Source organism: Periplaneta americana, chromosome 9 (genome assembly GCF_040183065.1).
Source record: "Periplaneta americana isolate PAMFEO1 chromosome 9, P.americana_PAMFEO1_priV1, whole genome shotgun sequence".
Classification (NCBI taxonomy): domain Eukaryota; kingdom Metazoa; phylum Arthropoda; class Insecta; order Blattodea; family Blattidae; genus Periplaneta; species Periplaneta americana.
This window is the reverse complement of record NC_091125.1, coordinates 38,763,108-38,787,068: the sequence shown is the minus strand read 5'-3', so window position 1 is coordinate 38,787,068 and position 23,961 is coordinate 38,763,108. Positions and strand designations below refer to the sequence as shown.

Here is a 23,961-nt window from a genome sequence, read left to right as displayed (position 1 = left end):
TTATAAAACGGAAGCATTTAAAAATATACAGGAAAAATTTCCTGCTATTAATAATCCGTGGCGCTACACCCCGACCGACCAACCGGCTGCTGGCCTCACGTCCACATGCCAAAACAGAGGTGGACGATCATCCAACTAGAATGGAGGTATCGTGTGGTAAGCACGATGATCCCCCAGTCGTTATATCTGGCTTTCGCAACCTATCGTAGCTCCCCAAGTGCATCACGATGCTAGGTGGGCACCGGTCCTATACACTGGCCGAAATTTCATGAGAAAATTTCTTCCCCCATGAGGACTCGGACCAGCGCGCATTCCTTAACATTTCCTGCTATTAGTGATTCAAAAATAAAAGAGGGAGTTCTCAATGGACCACAAATTAGAGAAATAATGTAGGACAATCACTTCGAATCTTTGCTGGAAGGAAAAGAGACAGCCGTCTGGATAACATTTAAGGAGGTTGAATTAATTTTCTAGATAACTGTAGAAGTAAGAACTATGAAGAACTAGTGAAAAATGTACTGTTGGCGTATTAAACTAGGGGTTGTAAAATTTCCCTGATACTTCACTTCCTTCACTCATATCTTGACTTTTTTTCCCGAGAATTGTGCGATTTCAGTGATGAGCATGATGAGCGCTTCCATCAAGAAATTTCAACTATGGAAAAAAGATACCAAGGACAATGGAGTACCCATATGCTAGTAGACTATTGTTGGACTTTAGCTCGTGATGTACCTGATGCCCAGTGTAAAAGAAAATGCAGAAAAACAAAGCTGTAATTTTCTGAACAGTGAATATTTAGCCTTATTGTCATTATATAAAACAATATTTTGAATAGATATAAATTCCAAAATTTCTCAAAAATCGTAACCAACAACTATTTTTATTGTCATATTCGTATTCAGGAGGCTCAAATTATATAGAAAACATATATCACATGCCTAGCGAAAAAAAAAATGTTAACATTTGTTACGCAGTGTTATTATTATAAATTATTATTCACCTGGTGCTTTCATCTCATTTGCAATTTTTCACATACAGTATTTTCAGAAACCACATTATTCTCGTGATATTGTTTCAAAGATTGTATAGAATGTATCTTTCCTGTACTAAATAAACTAATTTATCCATATCGAGCTCCATTATGAATAATGTGCACTACACAACAATAGTATTTTTTGTAGATAATGAAAGCGTGCAATCATAGCCACTACTAACGCATGCGCAGTACACTGCAGCTATCAGACAGTCTCCTCGCGACGAACTTCAAGCAGTCATTCGATGTTGTCTCTTCGTGTCTCCTCGTGTCTGCTCGCAACCGTCGCGCCGCGTCTGATTCTGTGTGCACCCGGCCTTACTGTTACATTGGATTGTTTATATTTATCGGCATATCTGCGAAACAAGTACACTGTCTTGTGAAACACCATTTATAGGTTTTTAGTGAAAAAGGGAACCGTCATTTACATTTTTAAAAATATTACTATGAAGTACCGAAGTACATATGGAGTTTCAGTGCAGTAATTCTGCGTTTCCATATGGTGAATAAACGGTAGAACGGAGAAAAATTCTCTCTGGCTCCGGGACTCAAACCCGAATTTCCAGCTTTACGTGCTGGCGCTTTATCCACTAAGCCACATCGGATTTAATTCCCGATTCCGGATTGAATCCCTCTCATTTTAAGTTCTACCTACTGTGTTCCCCTTTGTTGGCCTATTCTCGTGTACCGTGTCACAGTACGTGTGACAGTAGACACAATGTCCAACCACAAGTTCAGATGTGCACTCATTACGAGTGACTATGTGACCGGGGTCCGACGGAACATGGCGTCGTCTTGAACCACAAAGTGATTACTTATGCTTTTATCATATTACTATGATGTACGGAAGTACATATGGAGTTTCAGTGCAGTAATTCTGCTTTTCCATATGGTGAATAATCGGTAGAACGGAGAAAAATTCTCTCCGGCACCGGGACTCGAACCCGAGTTTCCAGCTTTACGTCCTGGCGCTTTATCACTAAGCCACGCCGGATTCAAGTCCCGATGCCGGATTGAATCCCTCTCATTTTTTAAGTTTACCTACTGTGTTTCCGTTTGTTGGCCTACCTTCCTGTACCGTGTCATAGTATGTGTGACAGTAGAAACAATGTTAAAATTAACTTTATTTGTAATCGTCTTATCATTGAAAAAAATATTAAATCAAATTGGCAAGTCGTCCCCGAGATCTCCCGAATGCATGTCTAGTGTAGATATAATTTTATTTTAGTAATGAAAAGTTTATTGCTAAGATTGGCATTATTATACTAGTAGGATAAGTAAATGAGTAACTAAACGTATACGTTTAAAATTATACTTGGAATGTATTTACCATATTAATCATAAAATAATTAATTTCTCGAAGAACTAGGATAAACTCAAAAAATATTACAACACATCGCACTGCAAGTCTTTTGTTATTCTGAGTTATTTGTAACTTACGACGTCATATGATTTCCAATTTGGAAAATGTACAAGAAGAAGACTAGTTTTCTATGGCTCTGAAAAATAGCCTTGCAACAGAGTAAAAGATCAAACATTAGTCATTACGCTAAGTTTAATTATCCCAATCACCACGGTAATCTATAACACCTATGTTTAATTTCATATTCATAAAATGTTTATGAGAAAAATAATTTACAAAAGTTTTTTGAAGGACTTTAAATAGTTAATGTTCCTACGTCCTATCATCAAAATCCACAGATATTTCTTTCTCATGACACTGTATATTGAATAATTTGAAATTGTCTTGACAATATTATCATTTTAACTTTGATAAACTGCAAATTGTGCTTTCTACTCAATTTTCTAACATTTCTAGTGTTCAAATATTTATTTGTTACATTTCCCCTTCTTTTGCTGTTTATTCACTGATAATTCTTATAATATATTAAAAGCTTTAATTGCAACATAACACATGGCTGAAAATAGTCATTACCATATCTACGAATCACAGACAACTAAATTGATAAACACAAATCACTTCATAACTTTATGTATTCCTTTAAGTGTTAATTGTAAGAAATACCAAGAAAAGACAATGCCACCAAGTACGCAAAAAATCTTTTCAATGACCTGTTACATAAAAACAATCAAGAATAGTTAGTCACGTATTATTATTACAAAGAATCTGTGTGGCTTGCTGTTCGTTCGTAGCGTTATGTTGTATGGTATTTTGTCAAGTCCAGGGAGAGAATGGTTCTTGAGATGGATGCATCAGGATTAGTGCCACAGTTCACAAAACGAGGTCGCGAAGAGACATACAAAAACAGTATATATTTTTTTGTCCAATGGAAGGGTCTTTAACTTGACATTATTCACCTCGGCTCTACGAACCTGATCATAGATGTGGCTAGGGCCGAGAAATGAAGACCACTTAGTTTATCAGAGACTGTCCAGAGTGCAACACAAGCGGTGGATCTACAGGTCACGACGAGATAAATATCACATAAAAATTATAGATCTACGGGCGTCCGTCCGAAGCGACGACAATAATATTCAATACACAAATATTGTTAGCCGCTGCTGGAAAACACACTCTTATTTGCGATATGCAGGCATTATACTCGTATATCGCATTTCTAATTTGACACAAGTGATAGGAGCGTATTCGCGATGTGTTTGGGGCATAGTTTCATTCTGCAATTCATTCTCTTTATGATATCGAAGTCAATATGCAAGATCTTCTGTAAGTAACATTAAAATTTTCTACATAATGTATTACATCAGAAATAGGCACAAAGACCGATGTCTGAAAGATAATCATGAGTAGAGACGAGAACTCCATGCAAATGCATGTTTTTTATAGGAACATAGGACATAGCTCAAACTTAGTACTTATCCATTTCATTACTTTCCAGTTCCAAATATGTGTACTTTTTCCGTACATATTTCTATGTTTTGGCCTTTTTGAGGATAAAAACATGCATAATGCATATTTGAGCAATTTTTAGCTTAATCATGCATATAATATACGTTATATTCCGTTTAAATGCATTTTTAATGGTTTTGAGTGGACACCTCAGTTTCTCGATTTATGACCCTCATTTTAGCTTCAGGAATCAGGATTGAAGAAAGAAAAGAAAAATAACTACTTAAATAACAGAAAAAGGTTAATTCAAGTTTGCACCCATAACTTCATGCTATGTAGAGAGGTCATTCTCTGCCTACAAAAACATGTTGACTGAAAAGCGCAGGATCCTCACAGGAACCAATTTAGAATAATGTTGCTAGTTAACTGTGAAAAAAGTGAAATGTAATAGGAAATTTGGAACAAAAATTAAAGTGCATATTTTAATGTATTTTGTGCTTAAGTGCAAGTTTCATAGATTGATAGTGCATGAATGCATGCATATTTTGTGATTTTATAGAGCACAAAATTCTCGTCTCTAATCATGAGTCTTAGTTGAGTTCGAAGTCTTAGGTTTTTCACCTATTTTTGACCCTTGTTTCAAAAAATAAAACTTCTTAAACATATTTCTGAATCAAATCCACAGGGGTCTTATACATGAATTCTATTGAACCTAAAATAAACTAAATGGTACTTTAGAACAAAGAAGGCTAGAATGCACTGCATAGTGAACTGCCACTGTTTCGGATTTTGAAAAAAAAAAAAAAAAGGATATAAATATATTTTTTTAATCGTAAAAATATTTTTTTCGTATATTATTAAATTAGTATCCTGAGCAAGATTAATCCAAAATTAGTCTCTACAATCATATTCCATCTCCCTCAAATCCATTTTATATTGTCCTCCCATCTACGTCTCGGCCTCCCTAAAGGTCTTTTTCCCTCCGGCCTCCCAACTAACACTCTATACGGATTTCTGAATTCGCCCGTACGTGCTACATGCCCTGCCCATCTCAAACGTCTGGATTTAATGTTCCTAATTATGGCAGGTGAAGAATACAATGCTTGCAGTTCTGCGCTGTGTAACTTTCTCCTTTCTCTATTCTCCGGTAACTTCATCCCTCTTATCTCCAAATATTTTCCTAAGTATCTTATTCTCAAACACCCTTAACCTCTGTTCCTCTCTCAAAGTGAGAGTCCAAGTTTCACAACCATACAGAACAACCGGTAATATCTATGTAAAACAAATTTGTATTATATATTATGGTGTCACTCAAAAATTAAATTTGTGCATTTTTCAAGGAATATTTCATTAATAATTGAAGTTATAAAGTTATATTCTTATTAATTGTATGAATTCTATTGCCTTCTTTTTGAGCTTCGAAGTAATATTAATGATCGGATGCTTTCTTGAGGATTGCAATAGTTATCACGACTATTTGTCTTAACTAGTACCACGACAATACATACTCGATTAAAAATTCGTCACGCACAATTTCTACCACATTTGAAACTCGTCCCGGTCAATCGGTACTGTACCTCAAAATTACGTCGCAACTGGGGCAAATGAATTTTGTTGTCAGAAAAAGTTGTAGGTAGGCCATAGTTTCAAGTATTTTTCGTTGCTAGGAGCTGATAGTTTATTCATAGTACATTATTTTAGAAATAGTACGACCAAGGGTAACCATGTCCGAACAGCATTGCTTCGTTGCTAGGGTTTGATGGTTTAAAATGTTTATTTACAATTTGTCAAGTCAAAATTTTAACTCTTCCTACATTTAGAAATGGAACGACCAATGTTAACAACATTAGGCAAGCCGAAATTGACTTGGAAAGGATATTTTTGCACGAAATAGAGAGAAGGCGAAGTCAAGACGGAATAGAAATGAGAGAAAAGCGATGAGTGTTCAGTCCAACTACATCTTGCTTCAGAAAAAATATGAAGTATTGAAAAAGATTGAACATACGCATGGCTCAAACGCCTTCGCACTTTCACTGTGAAGTTCAGCATTTTTCAGATTGAGTGTTTCCACAGAAATGGATAGGCAGATCGGGCATTACTGTCTGGCCACTTCGTTCCCCTAACCTGGCACCGCTCGACTTCTTTTTATATAATCACATAAAGATCTTGTTTATGTCTCACCACTGCGAGCTACTTTACGGGAGCTCACTGAGAGGATAGGAGCAAAATTACATTAGGCTTTTATACAGCTCATGTGAACACTCTGTATATCTGGTTCAGTCGGTTAAGGCGCTTGCCTGCCGGTCTGAAGTTGCGTTCGGGCACGGGTTCGATCCCCGCTTAGGCTGATTACCTGGTTGGGTTTTTTCGAGGTTTTCCCCAATCGTAAGGTGAATGCCAGGTAATCTATGGCGTATCCTCGGGTTCATATCGCCAAATACCATCTCGCTATCACCAATCTCATCGACGCTAAATAACCTCGTAGTTGATACAGCGTCGTTAAATAACCAAATTAAAAAAAAAACAAAAATGAAATAAAACTTGGTGACAGTAGTATTTCTGCAAGAAGTCTATAGGCTACCCCTATCTACGGTAGGTACACTGACGTTCAAAGATACCTGATCCTATTAATCGATAGTGATCAATAATTTGTTGATGTAAGTGTGGCTTCTTTAGTTATTACTTCTGTGAAGAGATGGCGAAGATATTAGACATTCTTGTCAATCGTACATAAATATACCCACATTATAGAATTCAATATTCGATCCACCTCTGCTGATTGTAAAATCACACTGGATTAGCTGAAAACCGCTGATATTGTCAATTATGAGAATAATTTATGCCTAATCTACATCATCATTTTCCTCGACATTTTTAACCATCCTCAATAATGGTGCCACCTATTGAAAGCTAGCGGAACTGTTTCAAAGTTTGTCAATTTTTTATATCTTTGGTTTTGACTTATCCCGTGGTTAGAAAGTTCGCTTGCACAATCATAAAATCGTAGGTCAGATATCTTTGAACGTCAGTGTACATCATACAGCGTATCTTACAGTGTGTTCATATCGCTGTTACAATAAACGTTAATAGAAAATGAAATGTGGAGAACCGGTTTAATGTTACGGTACATTATCTACGACGAAACCAAAACGGGCCAACAATAAAAATTAAATTCAAATTAAAACTAAGAAAAAATAAAAAAGTAAAAACCGAATTTCTCCATAAAGTTTAACCAATTCATCAACCTTCAATATAAAACCTTCAACCACTAGACATACTAAGCATACTAATTGTTTGTAACAAATAAGCCACATTACTTACCCTCAGAAAAGTTCGATTTTACAAAATCACTCAAAACAAGCTATACACTCTCTACAAAACATTCGGAAGTAATTGATACCTTTCCAGATGCTCTCCTACACGCATAAAACGTATTTCTTGACTTTGAAACCAGATTATACCACCGTGTGAATGTAACTGATGGTATCGGACACTATCCGATACCATCTAGCATCCTAATGTCATAATGACGATTTTTAAAAAGCAGAATATTATGAAAGTATTTATTTTTTCCTCAAGAATTAAATGAATTTTTGTTGTACATTTTACTAGTATTTAAAACCATACTCTTTTTCCTACGTCGAAAATGAAATGGCTATATTTCAAATCATATTCATTCAATTGAAGAACAAATTTTATTCATCACCTCCTTAAATGTAAATACACATGTTTTGTCTTTTCTAATAGAAAGATTGATAATAACAGGCAATAAATACTCTGTGATCACTGATCAGTATTGTAGCTAACTGTTCAATGGAGGTCGGGAGGTTGAAGACTCGTTAAAAGGTCACATCTGTTCATCAAATGACTGGAATAACACACATGTCTGTTATGTAAACCTTATGTTCCGCCCTCTCTTCCCGTATCATATTCAAGCTCATATAGAGTAAATTAATTTGTATTCAACAGAATGATTATTACATTTTGGAGTGTTACTTTATCTGGACACCAAAATCACTAGACTTCCATAAATAGGAGACCGAACTGTAAAATATAGGCTATAGCAAAATGTAGTTAACACAACGAATACTTGCAATTTTGGAACTACTGCTCAAAGACAAAGCTGTTTTGCTTGACAGATTTGTATTTTATTTCATCTCATAGATATGAAGTAGGTCTAATTATTGGAGGTTGAGTAATTAGTAATTCGATTAATGTAATATCTACTATTAGGTTACTTTATGAGAAAAATTCAAGAAATGTAGAATCTTTTCACGCAGTTTTAGTCGCTTTTCATTTTGTTTGTGGCCAGAAACAATTTCATCTAAAGATGTCAGGAATGAGTGAATGCAGATGTATACCAGTTTTAACACTCCTATGTCTCGTGCTCATTATTATTCTTTAGCTGGTTATTTTAACGACGCTGTATCAGCTACCAAATTATTTAGCGTCGATTGGATTGCTGAAAGCGAGATGAGGCTGAGGATTCGCCATAGAATACCTGACATTCGCCTTACGGTTGGAGGAAACATCAGCTAAAACCCAACCAGGTAATCAGCCCAAGCAGGAACCGAACCCGCGCCCCAGGGTAACTTCGGATCTGCAGGCAAGCGCCATAACCGGCTGAGCTACGCCGGTAGCTCGTGCTCATTATGAAATAAAAATATAATTTTGTGCATGCCATCATTAATCAAAGCGGAAGTTTAAGGGTCGACAATGAACTCTACGCCGGCCGTACAAGCATGTCTGATGCGCGTGTTCCCATACGAGGTCTCTGCTGAACATCATCTACATTTTGATGACTCGTGGCTTGAATTAAAACTATAGAAACTGGTGGGAGGTGTATTTTTATTGTACAGTGACTCAGTATAGTATGAGGCAGATAAAAGTACAGTACACCAACCACGAAAAGAGAAGCGACAACTAAAAGAGTTGATAGACGGGAACGATAAAAAATACTAAAAATTGTTGGTGGAAAGAAGTCTTACACTTGTGCGATATAGCTGATGAAGCATAATAGTAATATGTCTGAAAATAATAGTTAATTTCATTGTTCAGTAGCATATCGTCGTTGTCCCTGCAATAACTCCTATGTGACATATTTATCGATTTTCAGATTTTTGCTCTGTTAAATAACTTAAATAGTGATACAGCAAATAATAATAAAATCTCCTATATGTAATTATATTTCTTCGTTTCGAAAATGTAACAATTCACAGCCTCCTATGCACGGCTGCCATAGGACGAATAAATTCGTTTTTTCTTCCTACTGAAAAATTTTATATTTTGCACATAGGAGTTATTGCAGGAACAACGACGATATGCTGTATTGAAATTGCGAGTGGATATTTTAAATTATGGAATGTTCTTCTTGCGCTGTAACACATGCTCATGTAATATTGTTATTATCCTCTTCTGTGAATAGGAAAATATTAACTGTCTGTCGATTCCTATCGCAAAGACAACAGAACTAGAGGCAAAATCTGTAGACAAAGACGTAAAAACTACTCATAACCAAAGCTCGGAACTTGGGGACTTGTGTCTTTGCACGTGACTAAGCGACCGGACTTCAATGTCAACATACTCCCGCTTCCAGCACGGAGGTACTGTCAGGTCTGCTACAAAAGTGGTTTCTGGCTGCGACAACATATTGATAATATTATGGTAGGTTGAAACACGTAATTTCAAAACATATATATAATAAAAATAAACATGAGAAATATATCAAATTTACTGTTCTGCTGTGTACATTTTATTACAGTGTACGACTACCTACATTCGAAGATTTTTCGGTAGTAGACTTAAAATACTGAATTTTTTCACTGTTACTGTTTTCTGTTCGATTTTCAGCAGTTGCTAGCTGATCTCGTATCTGAGAAAGATAAGTATATCCTAAATTTTTCTCGAAAATAGTTTTCAATTAGTGTGTCACTACTAGGGCAAGCCCCTCTACGTTTCGATCCATGGCTATGGACAGATTTTTCTATAATTTGAGGGACTGCAATGCCTTTCAATGAATTTAGTTTCCAGCCTCTAGTTTGTGTGTGGCACAACTTACAAAATATAAACTCTCCATTCGAAAAAAATATAAACTCTCCGAATTCTCCACGAAATTCTGTATCTTAAATTTAAAACAAAATGTATTTCCAAACTTCTATAATACCCATTCGAAATAACATGTATTTTCTATTTCCTCAAACAGACCGTTTACCTTTAATTCTCTGAATGTCATTGGCTTCGACATAACAGTTTCTTCGTCCGTCTTCCTGTCATTAGTTGTGGCCACTTTCTTAGTACATACGACTGTCCCTGAGCATTTGCAGCGTGAGCTTTGTGTACGTTGTACCTGTAACCTTACTCATGCACACAACACAAGTCCCCAAGTTCCGAGCTTTGCTCATAACATCCATAAGAATGTGGCATAAGATCACAGATTGCAACTCCCAGAAAAATCGCAAACATTTTGAACAGTAAGCGAGCATGAGAAACTCCAGACAACTCTACTCGTATAAAGTGAAAACGAAAATTCCAGTTCTTCAGACATCAGTGCAGTTAGCCAACAAGAACAGGACTTCTAGAAGGGATACATACTTTAGGAAAATCATACAAAATTTGGAGTTTAAATTCATTAATTGGAAAAGTAGCCGTTTACTGCTCAAAGAACGACACGACATTTTAGCATACCGCACGGCTTACTTGGAAATCAGTAAGAGAAAATGAAATGGAGCCTGTGAATCTGTGATTTATACAGACGAAACATGGGTTCATACGCATTACACTGTCAGCAAATGTTTAACAATACGAAACTTTTCCTCGTGTTCTGAAATCATTTGCGCTGGTAACAGGTTGATAATGAATGAAGGACGTGACGTAGGCTTTGTTAAAGATGCGAAACTCATTATGATTTTAAGACAAAATCTGAGGATTACTATGACGAGATAAATTTAATTTAATAACTACAACAAATGGCTATAGGAAATATTGCTATAGGATGACATTGTAAGGCTACCGCCGTAGCTCAGTCGACTGAGGCGCTTGCCTGCCGATCCGGAGTTGCACTCGGGCGTGAGTTCGATTCCCGCTTGGGCTGATTACCTGGTTTGGCTTTTTCCGAGTTTTTCTCCAACCGTAAGGCGAATGTCAAGTAATCTATGACGAATTCTCCGCCTCATCTCGCCAAATACCATCTCGCTACCACCAACTCATCGATGCTAAAAAACCTCGCATTTGATACAGCGTCGTTAAATAACCAATTAAAAAAATGACACTGTATTTTTGATAACGCTTATTATCACATTATTCAAGAAAATAAGGCTCCGACCAGCACTAGGAGTAAAATTGATATTCAGATCTGGCTAAACCATAGTACACCTTATACAGACGACTTTACAAAAGCAGTTACACTGTGAAACTCTCAAAACCTTCAGCCACATACAAAACAAACAACATATTCGATTCAACAACGGATTTAGCAATCTGAGACTGCACTTAACCAATGTGCGCTCTATGCGATGACAATTTCGGTCCGATAGGTGGCCTGGGTGACATTCGTGAATCCGATGCTAACAGGTGGGCCCATCCTACATCAGCCCTGACAGAGCCAATTCCCAGATGAGTACCTGATAAGCAGCAAGGTTGGGAGTCCTTAAATCATCTATCAGTATCAGAGAACCGTACTGCTGTAGAAGATAAGTGAAATGAGGAAGAGGTGGATAGTCTTTATAGAATAAAAGAGAGAAACGAGAACATTCCGAGAATAACCATCTGCAACGTTTGCTTTATCCACCCCAAATTCGTCATTGCCAAACTATGAATAGAACGCGGGCTGCCTGGATAGAATCCGCGGATCTTAGAGGTTTTTAAAGAGGCTGTAAATGAGATAACACCATATGATTGAGTCCGTGAGTGCACTCATATAAACTTACCGAAAATGATGACGCAGTTCGGGCCTTATTGAGGAAGAAATGAATAGATATAATCATCAATGTGGGAGTTGATTCCGAAAGCGAATCAGAAACAATCCATAACTATTATAAAACTTCAATCGCAAAGAATAATCTCTTGAACCAAGTCCTGTTTGTGTTCTCTATACTATAGTAGTACCGAAAGAATCCCATGACTCATACGATATGAATATGTGAGAGAATTCAGTACAGAAGTATAAAAATATGCTAACTTATGAAACGTAACATACAAGACAACAAAAACAGCTCCAAACTTCGACGTGGACGAAATATGGCCAACAAATTTTGTCTGGAGCCCTTTATCAAGAAGAGGATTCATTCACGCGCCAGACAGCCAGCTGTTCAGACTGTACTGCCATCGTATTACAAGTCGCATAGTGTAAATTGACCTTGAGACCCTGTTTTCCTTCTTTTCTTTGTTGTCACTGTATATACAGATGTGTGTTAATTATGTGTATGTTCAAGTTATACATAACTGTTCTCTTCTGCAGCTGAAGCGATAGGGTTTCCAGCTTTAAATCTAGCGAGCTGAGGTTCGTTTCCTGTATTATAAGTAAAGACTTATCCATAGCCCATTGATGCTGGTTGTATGTTCCTTTTCTTTTATTGCACTCTGCTGCATAGGCGGAGAACCGTTTCCTTGGGGGGCCAAAGCAAAACCATAGAATCCCCATATAATGGAGTTATGGGGGACATCATTTACCTCCTCTCCCCGTTGTAGCTTGACTGTGGTACAGTAATACCGGAATATGACTACTTAAAGATATTTTCGAGGGCATATTTCTTACAGTGTTACATTCACAACCGCGATCTTTCAGACCGAGTTGTATAGGATTTGAACTGTAGGTCTACTACAAATTATAATAGGGCATAACTTAAGACAATCTCCCTTTTTTTCTCCCTTGTACAGAAACACACGCATATATCAATAAAACTACTTAACAGTGCTAACAGAAACTTTTTTTTTAGTTACACAACACAGAACTGCACGCATTCTATTCTTCACCTGACATAACTAGGAACATTAAATGCAGACGTTTGAGATGGGCAGGACATGTAGCACGTATGGGCGAATCCAGAAATGCATATAGAGTGTTAGTTGGGAGGCTGGTGGGGAAAAAGACCTTTGGGGAGGCCGAGACGTAGATGGGAAGATAATATTAAAGTGGATTTGAGGGAGGTGGGATATGACGATAGAGACTGGATTAATCTTGCTCAGGATAGGGACCAATGGCGGGCTTATGTGAGGGCGGCAATGAATGTGGGTTCCTTCGTACAGCAACTTGTTTAAAATGGTTCTCACTTTTCAGGAGAAAGCTTTTACATATTCCCAACCAATCCCCAGTAAAAATGTGGTAAAGCACAATCCTGCTGGAAAATTAATCAGCCTTGTCATCAGTAGGATTGCTAGATTTGCTTTAGGAAAAAAGGAAGATTTTAATACAAAATTAAGAACATGTATGCGAAATTCTCAGGATTTAGTAGAATATATTAAAATTGATTGTTTATTATTTGAGACGTAAGGTCATTAGTTAATTGCCATTCTTACAAGCCACTAGGTCCAGTTTTTTTTCATAACAATTTATTTAATCATTTATTTAAATAGTGCAAATACACATAGTAGGCTATCATAAAAGTAAATATCTACAAATAGACCTAATAGACTCATTTTGAAAATAATTACTCGTATATTGGAGAGAATAACATGTAGATACTCTTCAAATCACGGAAGACGTATTTTATGGTTTAAAAAAGTCAGAAATACGGGGAAAACGTACAATCTGGCAATTCTAGTCATCAGTTAGTTGTGATATTCGTCATTCCATCACCATGTGAAGAGAGCAAGCCTCGGCCACAGATGGTTCATTGAACAAAAGGTCCGTAAACCTTTTCGGATGATACTGAGCAGAACACATCGAGCTTCACGCTCATGATTGACGTAGCTCCAAATTTCGCACGTTGTAACGCTTGATATTTTCACTCGAGTGAAAGGTTGTCTCATGAGTGAATATCACTTTTTCAGCAAAATCGTATTCCTCTTACGGTCTTTGGAATACGATGAAGAAATGGAAGTGACATGTGCTATTATCATCAGTCAGGTGTTGTAGTAACTACAGTCTACAGATGTACGGTTTCATGTATAAACACTTACGCAGGATATTCCACACCGTCTTCTGTGGAACACCAAACACATTTATTCATTCACTACAAACCCAGCTTTCTCCAATCTTTCCTATTTTCTGTCTTTCTCTCTGTCTCCTCATATGATCCATACATCTTAATGTGGTCTATCATCTGATATCTTCTTATGCCCCGAACTCTTCTCTCGTTTACCATTCCTTCTAGTGCATCCTTCAGTAGGCAATTTTTTTTTCAGCCAATGAACCAACCAATTCCTTCTCTTCTTCCTGACCAGTTTCAGATCATTCTTTCTTCACCCACTCTTCCCAACACAGTTTCATTTCTTATTCTGTCTGTCCACTTCACGCGTTCCATTCTTCTCCATATCCACATTTCAAATGCTTTTATTTGCTTCTCTTCACTTCGTCGTAATGTCCATGTTTCTGCCCCATACAATGCCACACTCCATACAAAGCACTTAACTAGTCTCTTCCTTGCTGGTTCTTTTTGTTAACTTCTGAGGACTTTGTTTGAAGTACTAAAAAATGTTTTGCACAGCCCCATAAAACACAGGCGGTCGACCAGTTGATTTCAATTTGCATAAGAATCCGGTAAGTTGAAATTTCGCGTACGAGCTACAAATTGATTGTTTAGTTGGTGGGTTGTCCGAAAATGACGTGCGGTGATAATTGATTTGCATCAGTGAAAATCCAGCACACAAAAAGCTTGCTTCTATGAAATAATTATCATTTTTCAACATGCAACATTCATCATAATGGAGCATAGTAGGCTACTCATAAATAAAACTTAATAGGCTATATAATTTTACATTTCAGATCACAGCTTGTTACGAGTGATAGCTATAGAATAATTCCGAAATCTTGTAGATAATTTAGGTTAATCTTATATTTAAGAATTCTAAACTTGTAACAGACAATCCATTTCAACTAATTTACTTTTGTACTTTTGGTGTAATTACTACATTATATTTTTAACATAGTCATCCACTTATTTTTCCGTCAAACACTAAATTTTTCTCTAATATCACCATTGGCATTTTACTATTTATTATTATTACTGTTATTCAATTTAATTTAATTTGCGTAATTACCTTAAAACTCTTTGGATAGTGTTACATCAATGATTTGGTACATCTTGAAACATGCGACGGTACCAACAATACGACATTCTGGAGTTGTTTTTTGTAAAGTTTATTTTTTATACACGTTTTAACAGCTGTGATCATATCGAGTGTTTAGGATCTGTGGGTATATCACTAGGCCGTTGTTACTATAGTTGAGTTCCTGTTTCTATTGTGTGTTGTAGATGACTTGTGTTCATGTAACTGATTTCAGATTTTGATTAATGTTTATGATATTGGTGATTGAGGCGGTGATAAATCATGGTATGTAAATTTCCAATTCGGCATTTGCCTTTGTGACTGAGGAAAATCATGAAAAATCCCAGTCAGACTGACCGTCCACGGGGTTTCAACCCGAGGCCTCCCGAATGCGAGTCTCAAACGCTAACGTCTAAGCCAAATCGGTCGATCCATTCTGGAATAATTTATTCCGGGAAGTCCATGAATATTGTCTCTTGAAAATATCCTAATATGAAACATTAAGTTTGTTTGAGTTTTGTTTCTTTCTATTTTCAGATTTAGAAGAGATGATTTAAATTCAAACAGCTTATTGAAATAACGAAGAACAGGCGAAATCGTGTGAAGTAAGTCTATTTCAATATCACTTTATTAAGAATTTAACTTGATCTCCCTTAAAAGACACATGATATGCAATATTGGTAATGTATTCATGTTCATTCTGCAGTGATGTAATTACTAATCTGTAAACTGAAATCTTGTTCCAAACTGTACAAACGCAGAAATTATATTATAACCAGCCTCAAGCGTGTATAATAGCAGTTCTAGCAGGCCGTGTAGCTTAGTAGAGCTTGTGATGTGAAAATGTTACACATAGGTACTAAAAATATAGTTACAAAGTATGTTTTACCTAAGTCTTTTAAAACGAAAATACTGTAAAGCTGTGAATGTCAATTTCGAAGTTTTATTATTTTCTCATTTCGAAAAAGTTACTTTGACATGTAGTGAGTCTGTATGTATAAGTGTCTGCCCATCTGTGTACAGTGATATTTCATAAATTGTTTTAGTATTTAAGAAAAAATTCAACTGTAAATGGCGGATATGAAATATAATTATTTCACTTTATTTACCACATAAAAGTGTTTATTTACTCTCAAGATTTTAAATCAGTAATTTAAACGACTCTGTAAAAAAACAGAGCGATTATTATCTAGCAATATAGGACCGAGGACTTGTGAAATTATCTGTCATTCGCTTTACAGTTAACGAAAATCTCCAAAAATTTCCAACCAGATAATCAGCCGAACCGGAATTTGAACTCACGACAGGATTATTTCCTGGATTATTTTTTACGTAACGTAAAGTGACAATAAAGGATATAGATCTAGGGATAAAAACCATTGGTTCATAAAACTTACTTTTATCTACATAATTGTATTTCCAATCAAAAATTTCGTCAGGAAAACATTCTAGAACCTAGAGAGTCATAGATAAGTAACTGAAAAATTAACAAGTAACCGTATCCGCTTTTGTAGGATAGAGTAAGAAGTGATGCATGTGGTCACATTTTCTGATATTTTCTTACTCTGATGTAATTTTAGAATAGCTCTCTCATCAGAGAAATATGAAGCACTCACTTCTGTTATTTGTAAGGTAAAGTTTCGTGGGGAAAAACTGTATATATAGTAAAACTTACGTGGTTTGGGTTTCGTTGCTAGAGTCACACCCTTCGACCGTAACTTCTTCAGAGACCTTGCCATATCGGACATTTTGAAAAGCTGATTGTGCTGTGCGTGGCCCGTCCATGTGCTCCCGATGTACCGTATGTGAACCGACTGCTGCAACCACCTAACAGCACAGTATCTACTCCAGTGATAAGCTCTCTTGCGGGAATCTCACTCGTAGGAGATAGTCGTTTCTAGTCGCTGCCAACTATTCTGACCTACTTCTAAATTATTAACAAAACATTTTCAGGATGTCCCAGTATTGATTGTAGTTTGTTTTCTACTTGAAATGAACGAGAATAGCATATGTAATTATTTCCACTATATGCTATGCAAATAGTCGCTGTGCCTTCTTCTTGTATTACTTTAAATAGGTATGCCGTACACGAGGTTCGTCACAAAGAGCCAGGTTTATATTCACAAGTCGTAGTTGCAAAAAAATATATAAGCTAAACATAGTGAAATAATACAATTTAGATTACATTCAAAGTCATTCTGCAGTTACTTACTAATTTGTAACCCGAAGGACATTTTGAAAGAATTGTTGCAAATGTTTTAAACGGAGATAAATATAAGTACGTGTTGGCTGTAAAGTTCGCCTACGCAATTTTAACAATAAATAGAAGCCACGGTAGAGCGATGGCTCACATTTAGAAATAACAATGTACTCGTATGTTCAAGAAAAGAATTTATCGTCAAAATTTTCACTTTCCTCGAAAACGCAATAATGATAAACGTTCCAACAGTTCAGCTTCTAACTGCAAATAACACATTCCCGCGAAAGAGAGTACCAGTGCGTAGTCATTTGGAAGACTTGCATTAGAATAAAACACGTCTCAGGTCGTATATCACACTATTTTGTATTTGTAGCCCTATTTCATATTTTTAATACTTCCTCTACTGGTATTTTACTGTATACAGATTTGAAAGCTTGAGAGGAATATGTAGTGTGGCGGATGGTGAGGACGGCTTAGCCGAGCAACACAGTCGTACTATAGCAGCTACTTGTGGTAACTTTACTATTAGTATTAGTATTGTGGTCATTGTATTAGTACTAATAATTTCTACAATTTCAATCAGTGATGCTTATAATAATTAGTAGCATTGGTCATTGTAGTAGCAGTAGTAGTAGTAGTAGTAGTAGGCCTAGTAGTTGTTACAGTACTAGTAGTAGTAGGTCTAATTAGTAGTGAGGCAGCACAGTAATATTAGGTTAATTTAAAAGGTTTAGGCATGAATATAATATTTATTTCTTATCGAATTAAATTATAACAAGTATGGATCGTTTTTCCTCTATGCGGATGACGTGAGTATGTTAGGAGAAAATCCACAAACGATTAGGGAAAACACGGAAATTTTACTTGAAGCAAGTAAAGAGATAGGTTTGGAAGTAAATCCCGAAAAGACAAAGTATATGATTATGTCTCGTGACCAGAATATTGTACGAAATGTAAATATAAAAATTGGAAATTTATCTTTTGAAGGGGTGGAAAAATTCAAATACCTGGCAGCAACAGTAACAAATATAAATGTTACTCGGGAGGAAATTAAACATAGAATAAATATGGGAAATGGCTGTTATTATTCGGTTGAAAAGCTTTTATCATCCAGTTTGCTGTCAAAAAATCTGAAAGTTAGAATTTATAAAATAGTTATATTACCGGTTGTTCTTTATGGTTGTGAAACTTGGACTCTTACTTTGAGAGAGGAACACAGGTTAAGGGTGTTTGAGAATAAGGTGCTTAGGAAAATATTTGGGGCTAAGAGGGATGAAGTTACAGGAGAATGGAGAAAGTTACACAACATAGAACTGCACGCATTGTATTCTTCACCTGACATAATTAGGAACATTAAATCCAGACGTTTGAGATGGGCAGGGCATGTAGCACGTATGGGAGAAATTCCAGAAATGCATATAGAGTGTTAGTTGGGAGGTCAGAAGGAAAAAGACCTTTGGGGAGGCCGAGACGTAGATGGGAGGATAATATTAAAATGGATTTGAGGGAGGTGGGATATGATGATAGAGACTGGATTAATCTTCCTCAGGATAGGGACCAATGGCGGGCTTATGTGAGGGCGGCAATGAACCTCCGGGTTCCTTAAAAACCAGTAAGTAAGTATGGATCGTTTTTCCAAATAAAATACATTATTTTCGACGACAGTCTGCCATCTTTCTGCCAGTAGTTGAATTTTACGGCCATAGCATCTCTTTACAGTTAGAGAAAAAACTCCTGCAATAACGAGTGAATCTCATTAAAATTAAATGACTAGGGAGAAAATGAACCAACGATGTAAAACACCATAGTTGGAAGATAGCATATCTGGGTTACACGCTGGATGTGGTGAAACCTCAACGCAGTATTTGAATCTTGTTTTGTGTCAAACGTGATCGGTGGGCTAAAGCTCCGTCATGCTGGTAAATAACTCGCTTCCGGTTAGCAAAAGACAGATAACGATTTTGAAAAATGTCGTATAAATGAAGCAGTTGCTGAAATAGGCCTATAGTTTGACGTTAACGGCCGGACCGAAATAGACCAAGCATTGTTCCATAACTTCAAATTTCTACCAAACACACAACACACTCTTTTATCTAAAGCGATTTCATTGAACTGCAGTTTGTTGATTACGAGTTATCCACTGCTTTCTTTTGTTTGGATTAAATGAAAAATTTATTCAAGATCCCCTTCCAAAACCGGCCACTTGAAGAATTTTTAGATTACCTAGTTGGTAGTAGGTCTCAATCCGTGCCGTTCACCATTTGTATACAATGGACAGGGGTCTTGTAAATGCCAGTTACTCATAAACTAAAGATTTCGCAGATGACGGAGAACCGTTGGCTGAGAAATGCCAAGTGCTGTTGATAGGTCATGGATGATCGATAGTGGTTCTTCATTAACGTCAGATAGCCGTACTGACTGCATTTTTTCTGTCAGTTGGTGTCATTCTCATTGAAACTCTTGAACTAAATCGATATAGCACTTCTAAACATTAATCCCTTATCTTAATATTTTTATAAATATCTTCGACAACTAATTTTTTACTTTTCGATTTTTTAATAATGGCGCAAAAGCAAGTGAATCGATATTTTTCGTCACACTTTCTGTACTTCTTACTGACAGTGAAACATATTTTTGTTACAACAAATGGCTTTTAAGGAACCCGCAGGTTCATTGTCGCCTTTACATAAGCCCGTCATCGGTCCCTGTCCTGTGCAAGATTAATCCAGTTTCTCCATCATATTCCACCTCCCTCAAATCCATTTTAATATTATCCTCCCATCCATGTCTCGGCCTCCCCAAAGGTATTTTTCCCTCCAGTCTCCCAACTACACTCTATATGCATTTCTGGATTCGCCCATACGTGCTACATGCCCTGCCCATCTCAAACGTCTAGATTTAATGTTCCTAATTATGTCAGGTGAAGAATACAATGCGTGCAGTTCTGCGTTGTGTAACTTTCTCATTCTCCTGCAACTTCATCCCGCTTAGCCCCAAATATTTTCCTAAGAACCTTATTCTCAAACAGCCTTAAACTCTGTTTCTCTCTTAAAATATGAGAGTCCAAGTTGCACAACCATACAGAACAACGGTAATATAACTGTTTTATAAAATTTAACTTTCAGATTTTTTGACAGCGGACTAGATGACAAAAGCTTCTCAACCGAATAACAGGCATTTCCCATATTTATTCTGCGTTTAATTTCATCCCGAGTGTCATTTATAATTGTTACTGTTGCTCCAAGATATTTGAATTTTTCCAACTCTTCAAAGCATAAATCTTCAATTTTTATATTTCCATTTCGTACAATATTCTGGTCACGAGACATAATCATATACTTTGTCTTTTCGGGATTTACTTCCAAACCTATCTCTTTACTTACTTCAAGTAAAATTTCTGTGTTTTCCCTAACCGTTTGTGGATTTTCTCCTAACATATTCACGTCATCCGCATAGACAAGAAGCTGATGTAACCCGTTCAATTCCAAACCCTGTTATCCTCATATTTTTTTAATTAAAAAAACATGTACAGTGCTACTATGACAACAGAGGAGGACACATAATAATAATAATAATAATAATAATAATAATAATAATAATAATAATAATAATAAATTATTCACGTAACATTTTGAGGAACCTTTAAAAATCATAGTTGAAAATATGCTAGGGAATTAGTAGAATCTCTATAATTGCATTGAACGTTTAAGTGGTCGACTGTTGTGTGTTTTTAAATAATCGTAGTTCACCGGTTTTTGAAAACCATCTTAGCATAATTATAAAAAAAAAAAGATCTTGAACTTTAAATTAATATCGCAAGCATTGCAAGAAACTAAATGCAGAATTCGTTCAGAAGTCGCTAGTAATATCTTGAATATAATACGATGCCATGGAAACTTCATATATTTTTCCAATAACGATATGCCGCGGGTAGCATTGGCCGCTAAGGTGCAAGATTCGCGTATAGTGTTATAGTGCTAATTCAGCATCAGTGAATCCTTATATTATGTCAAATGTTGGTGAGTGAGCTTCCTGCAAGGTTAACGAGATAGTGATTACATCTGTACATGTGATCGAAAGACGTGCGTATAATCTAAATCGACAGACGTTTCTTATTACCATCATTCATAAAACATCAAACCGTAAAATACGTGACACATTTATGATAAAACTATTAGAGCAAGGGAAAAAGAAACTAGGATGTTCTGTCACACGAGTTCTTTTTAACAAATATCAAAATGTTTGTACATATATCCCAAACACCTTGTATTAAAATAGTGTGTCATGTCTAGCTATGATTCATTCAGTCAAATGTTTTGTACAGTACAAAGTCCTCTGTATAGAACACCAAGGGAAATACAGAAATGTTACCTCCCACAGAACGCCTGCCATATGCGCCGAAGTTTAAGGACGTTTCTCAGGTGTTGCATGCATGTAGTTCATTTCAGTCTATTGTGAATACAATACACATTAATGTATTGTCATGAAACTTGCACGATGTTTTCTTTATAAGAAAATAATTATGAAAGAAGGTGGTCAAAATCGTTGTTTTTAACATTCGATTTACCACTTGATCTTATCCGTTGCTTCTCAAGAAGAATTTAGTGCAGTCGCTCTTGATGCCTCATTTTGATTACTGTGACACTCTCTACACTGACCTTAACATGAAATTGACAGACAGACTACAGCGTGTTCATAATGCATGTGTTCGATTTATTTGCAACGTCCGTAGATCTGACCGCATCACACCTTCAATAAATATGCTGTCCTGGGTCCGTCTCAAAGAGCGAAGAAGTATTCACTCTCTCACTTTACTCTTCAATATTCTTCAAAACTCTAACCCTAGCTACTTAGCTTCTCGTTTCCAACATTTGTCCTCATATCACGAAATAGATACTCGCTCACAATACCATATCACACTCTCCATTCCTAAACACAGAACATCCTTCTACTCTTCATCTGTCACCGTCTCTGCAGCTCATCTCTGGAACTCTCTACCACAACACGTCAGAGACTGTCGGACATTGTCTAGTTTCAAAAATAAATTAAAATTGCACTTTTTCAACTCAGATTCCTTTCAGTTATAAGCCCTTTTCTCTGCGATAGTTATGTAAAAATATAGGCTATATATTTCTTTTCCTTCCTTTCCCCTTTTTGTTCCCTTTATCAGCTGACGAATTTATTATCATAGCCTTTTATTGTGAATTTTATTTAATGTTCTTTCTTTTTTTCTTTTTTATTATTTTATTTTATTCTATTTTGTTATATTCTTCCTTACGTTTTCCATATTAACCATTTGTGCTAAATGAGTTGCTTTTGCTACATTCCAATGTATTTTACTTTCTTTTTTTTCTATTATGGTATTATTTTCATGTTGTTTAGTGTCGATTTTATTATGCTATTATTATTTCTCTTTGTAATATGTTAGTATTCTGTTCTGTAACTTTTTTGTTAAATTTTAACTGCTTGAATACTTTGTGACCTGGTAGAGTGTAAGAGAAGGCCCTATGGCCTTAACACTGCCATATAAATAAAGAATTATTATTATTATTATTATTATTATTATTATTATTATTATTATTATAAGAAAAAATTATGAAAGAAAACTATTAAAAATCAGAGTCGAGTAAATAGCCATTAATTTTTATTTAAAATGATTTAATTTAAAATAGAACATTTATCCTTTTAAATTTATTGTATATACTGAATTTGAATCAAATCCGTCCAATAGTTTAGAAGAAATTACTATGCCAAAAGCCACTTTTTATGCGAAATGCTAAATAGGTTGTGCTCGTGTAAAGGGGGTTAAGTCAAATTGTAAGGTATGTAAACTTCTCTCGTTTGGTACTCAACAAAACCTCTTTGTCACAAAATACGGAGTAGGCCTACTGTAGCTGCACCATGGATGGAAGAATGATTTAACCCCTTTAACACAAGAAAAACGTTAATGTGGAGAGTTGAAATCTGTACGTACTTATCCCAGTTTAGCGAAATTATACTCAACCCCCTTTACACGAGCACCCGTGGTTTATTCTTGTAAAAACCTCGAAATTAATATTTTCCATCACAATATTTTCTGATTGTAGGCTTACTCCGAATAATCCTCCCCCCCAATGGCGGGTACTTGATTTTTCATCATTCACCCATATAAAGCCAGTTGTGTAGACCAATTTACTGACAGAGTCGTTGCCCAGGGTGTGCTATAGGAGACTGACCTACGCTACACTCGCGATGAGATGAGATGACGGAAATTTATTTGTTGGGATGCCACTGTATTACTTGGACCACGGGCTTACCTAACACAAGTTATAAATTGGAGTACACCGGGGATCGAACCCGTTCCACAGGGTTGTAAGTCCAGCGCCCCAGCCCATTAGACTACCGTGACAGCTACTCCGAATAATGTAAAAACATAACAATTAACCCATAATTGGTGAGGTGGTGGCTGTGAGCACCCCAGCCATTGTAAGAAAAGAAGCCTGCGCCAGGTGGATGTGCGGAGATATATTTTTTTCATTGCTTATTATGCTGCCTGCTTCCCTAATTTTGAAGAAAACCTAGTTAAAACAAATAAAAGTATTTGATTATATAAATTAAAAATTCAGTTTGATTATCTGAGTGCTACGATACAAGTTTCTAAGTTGGGGTAAGTGAAATCCCCACCTCACCAGTTACGCGACTACAAAAATATCTCACCACTTACGGATTAAACCA

General features: G+C 36.2%; 1 protein-coding gene across 5 annotated transcripts in view; it reads right to left on the bottom strand.

The window, feature by feature from the left end:
- Positions 1–23,961, bottom strand: part of LOC138705835 (solute carrier family 22 member 4-like) — a 98,242-nt gene that overhangs the window by 58,562 nt on the left and 15,719 nt on the right. Inside the window, exon 1 of one of the 5 annotated variants that reach the window (XM_069834505.1) lies at positions 16,723–16,877. The exons of the other annotated variants lie outside the window; for them this stretch is intronic. Coding sequence (XP_069690606.1) covers positions 16,723–16,832 — 110 coding nt within the window. The 5' untranslated portion in view covers positions 16,833–16,877. Of the gene's footprint in view, positions 1–16,722; positions 16,878–23,961 lie in introns of those variants that run through there. 5 annotated transcript variants of the gene reach the window in all.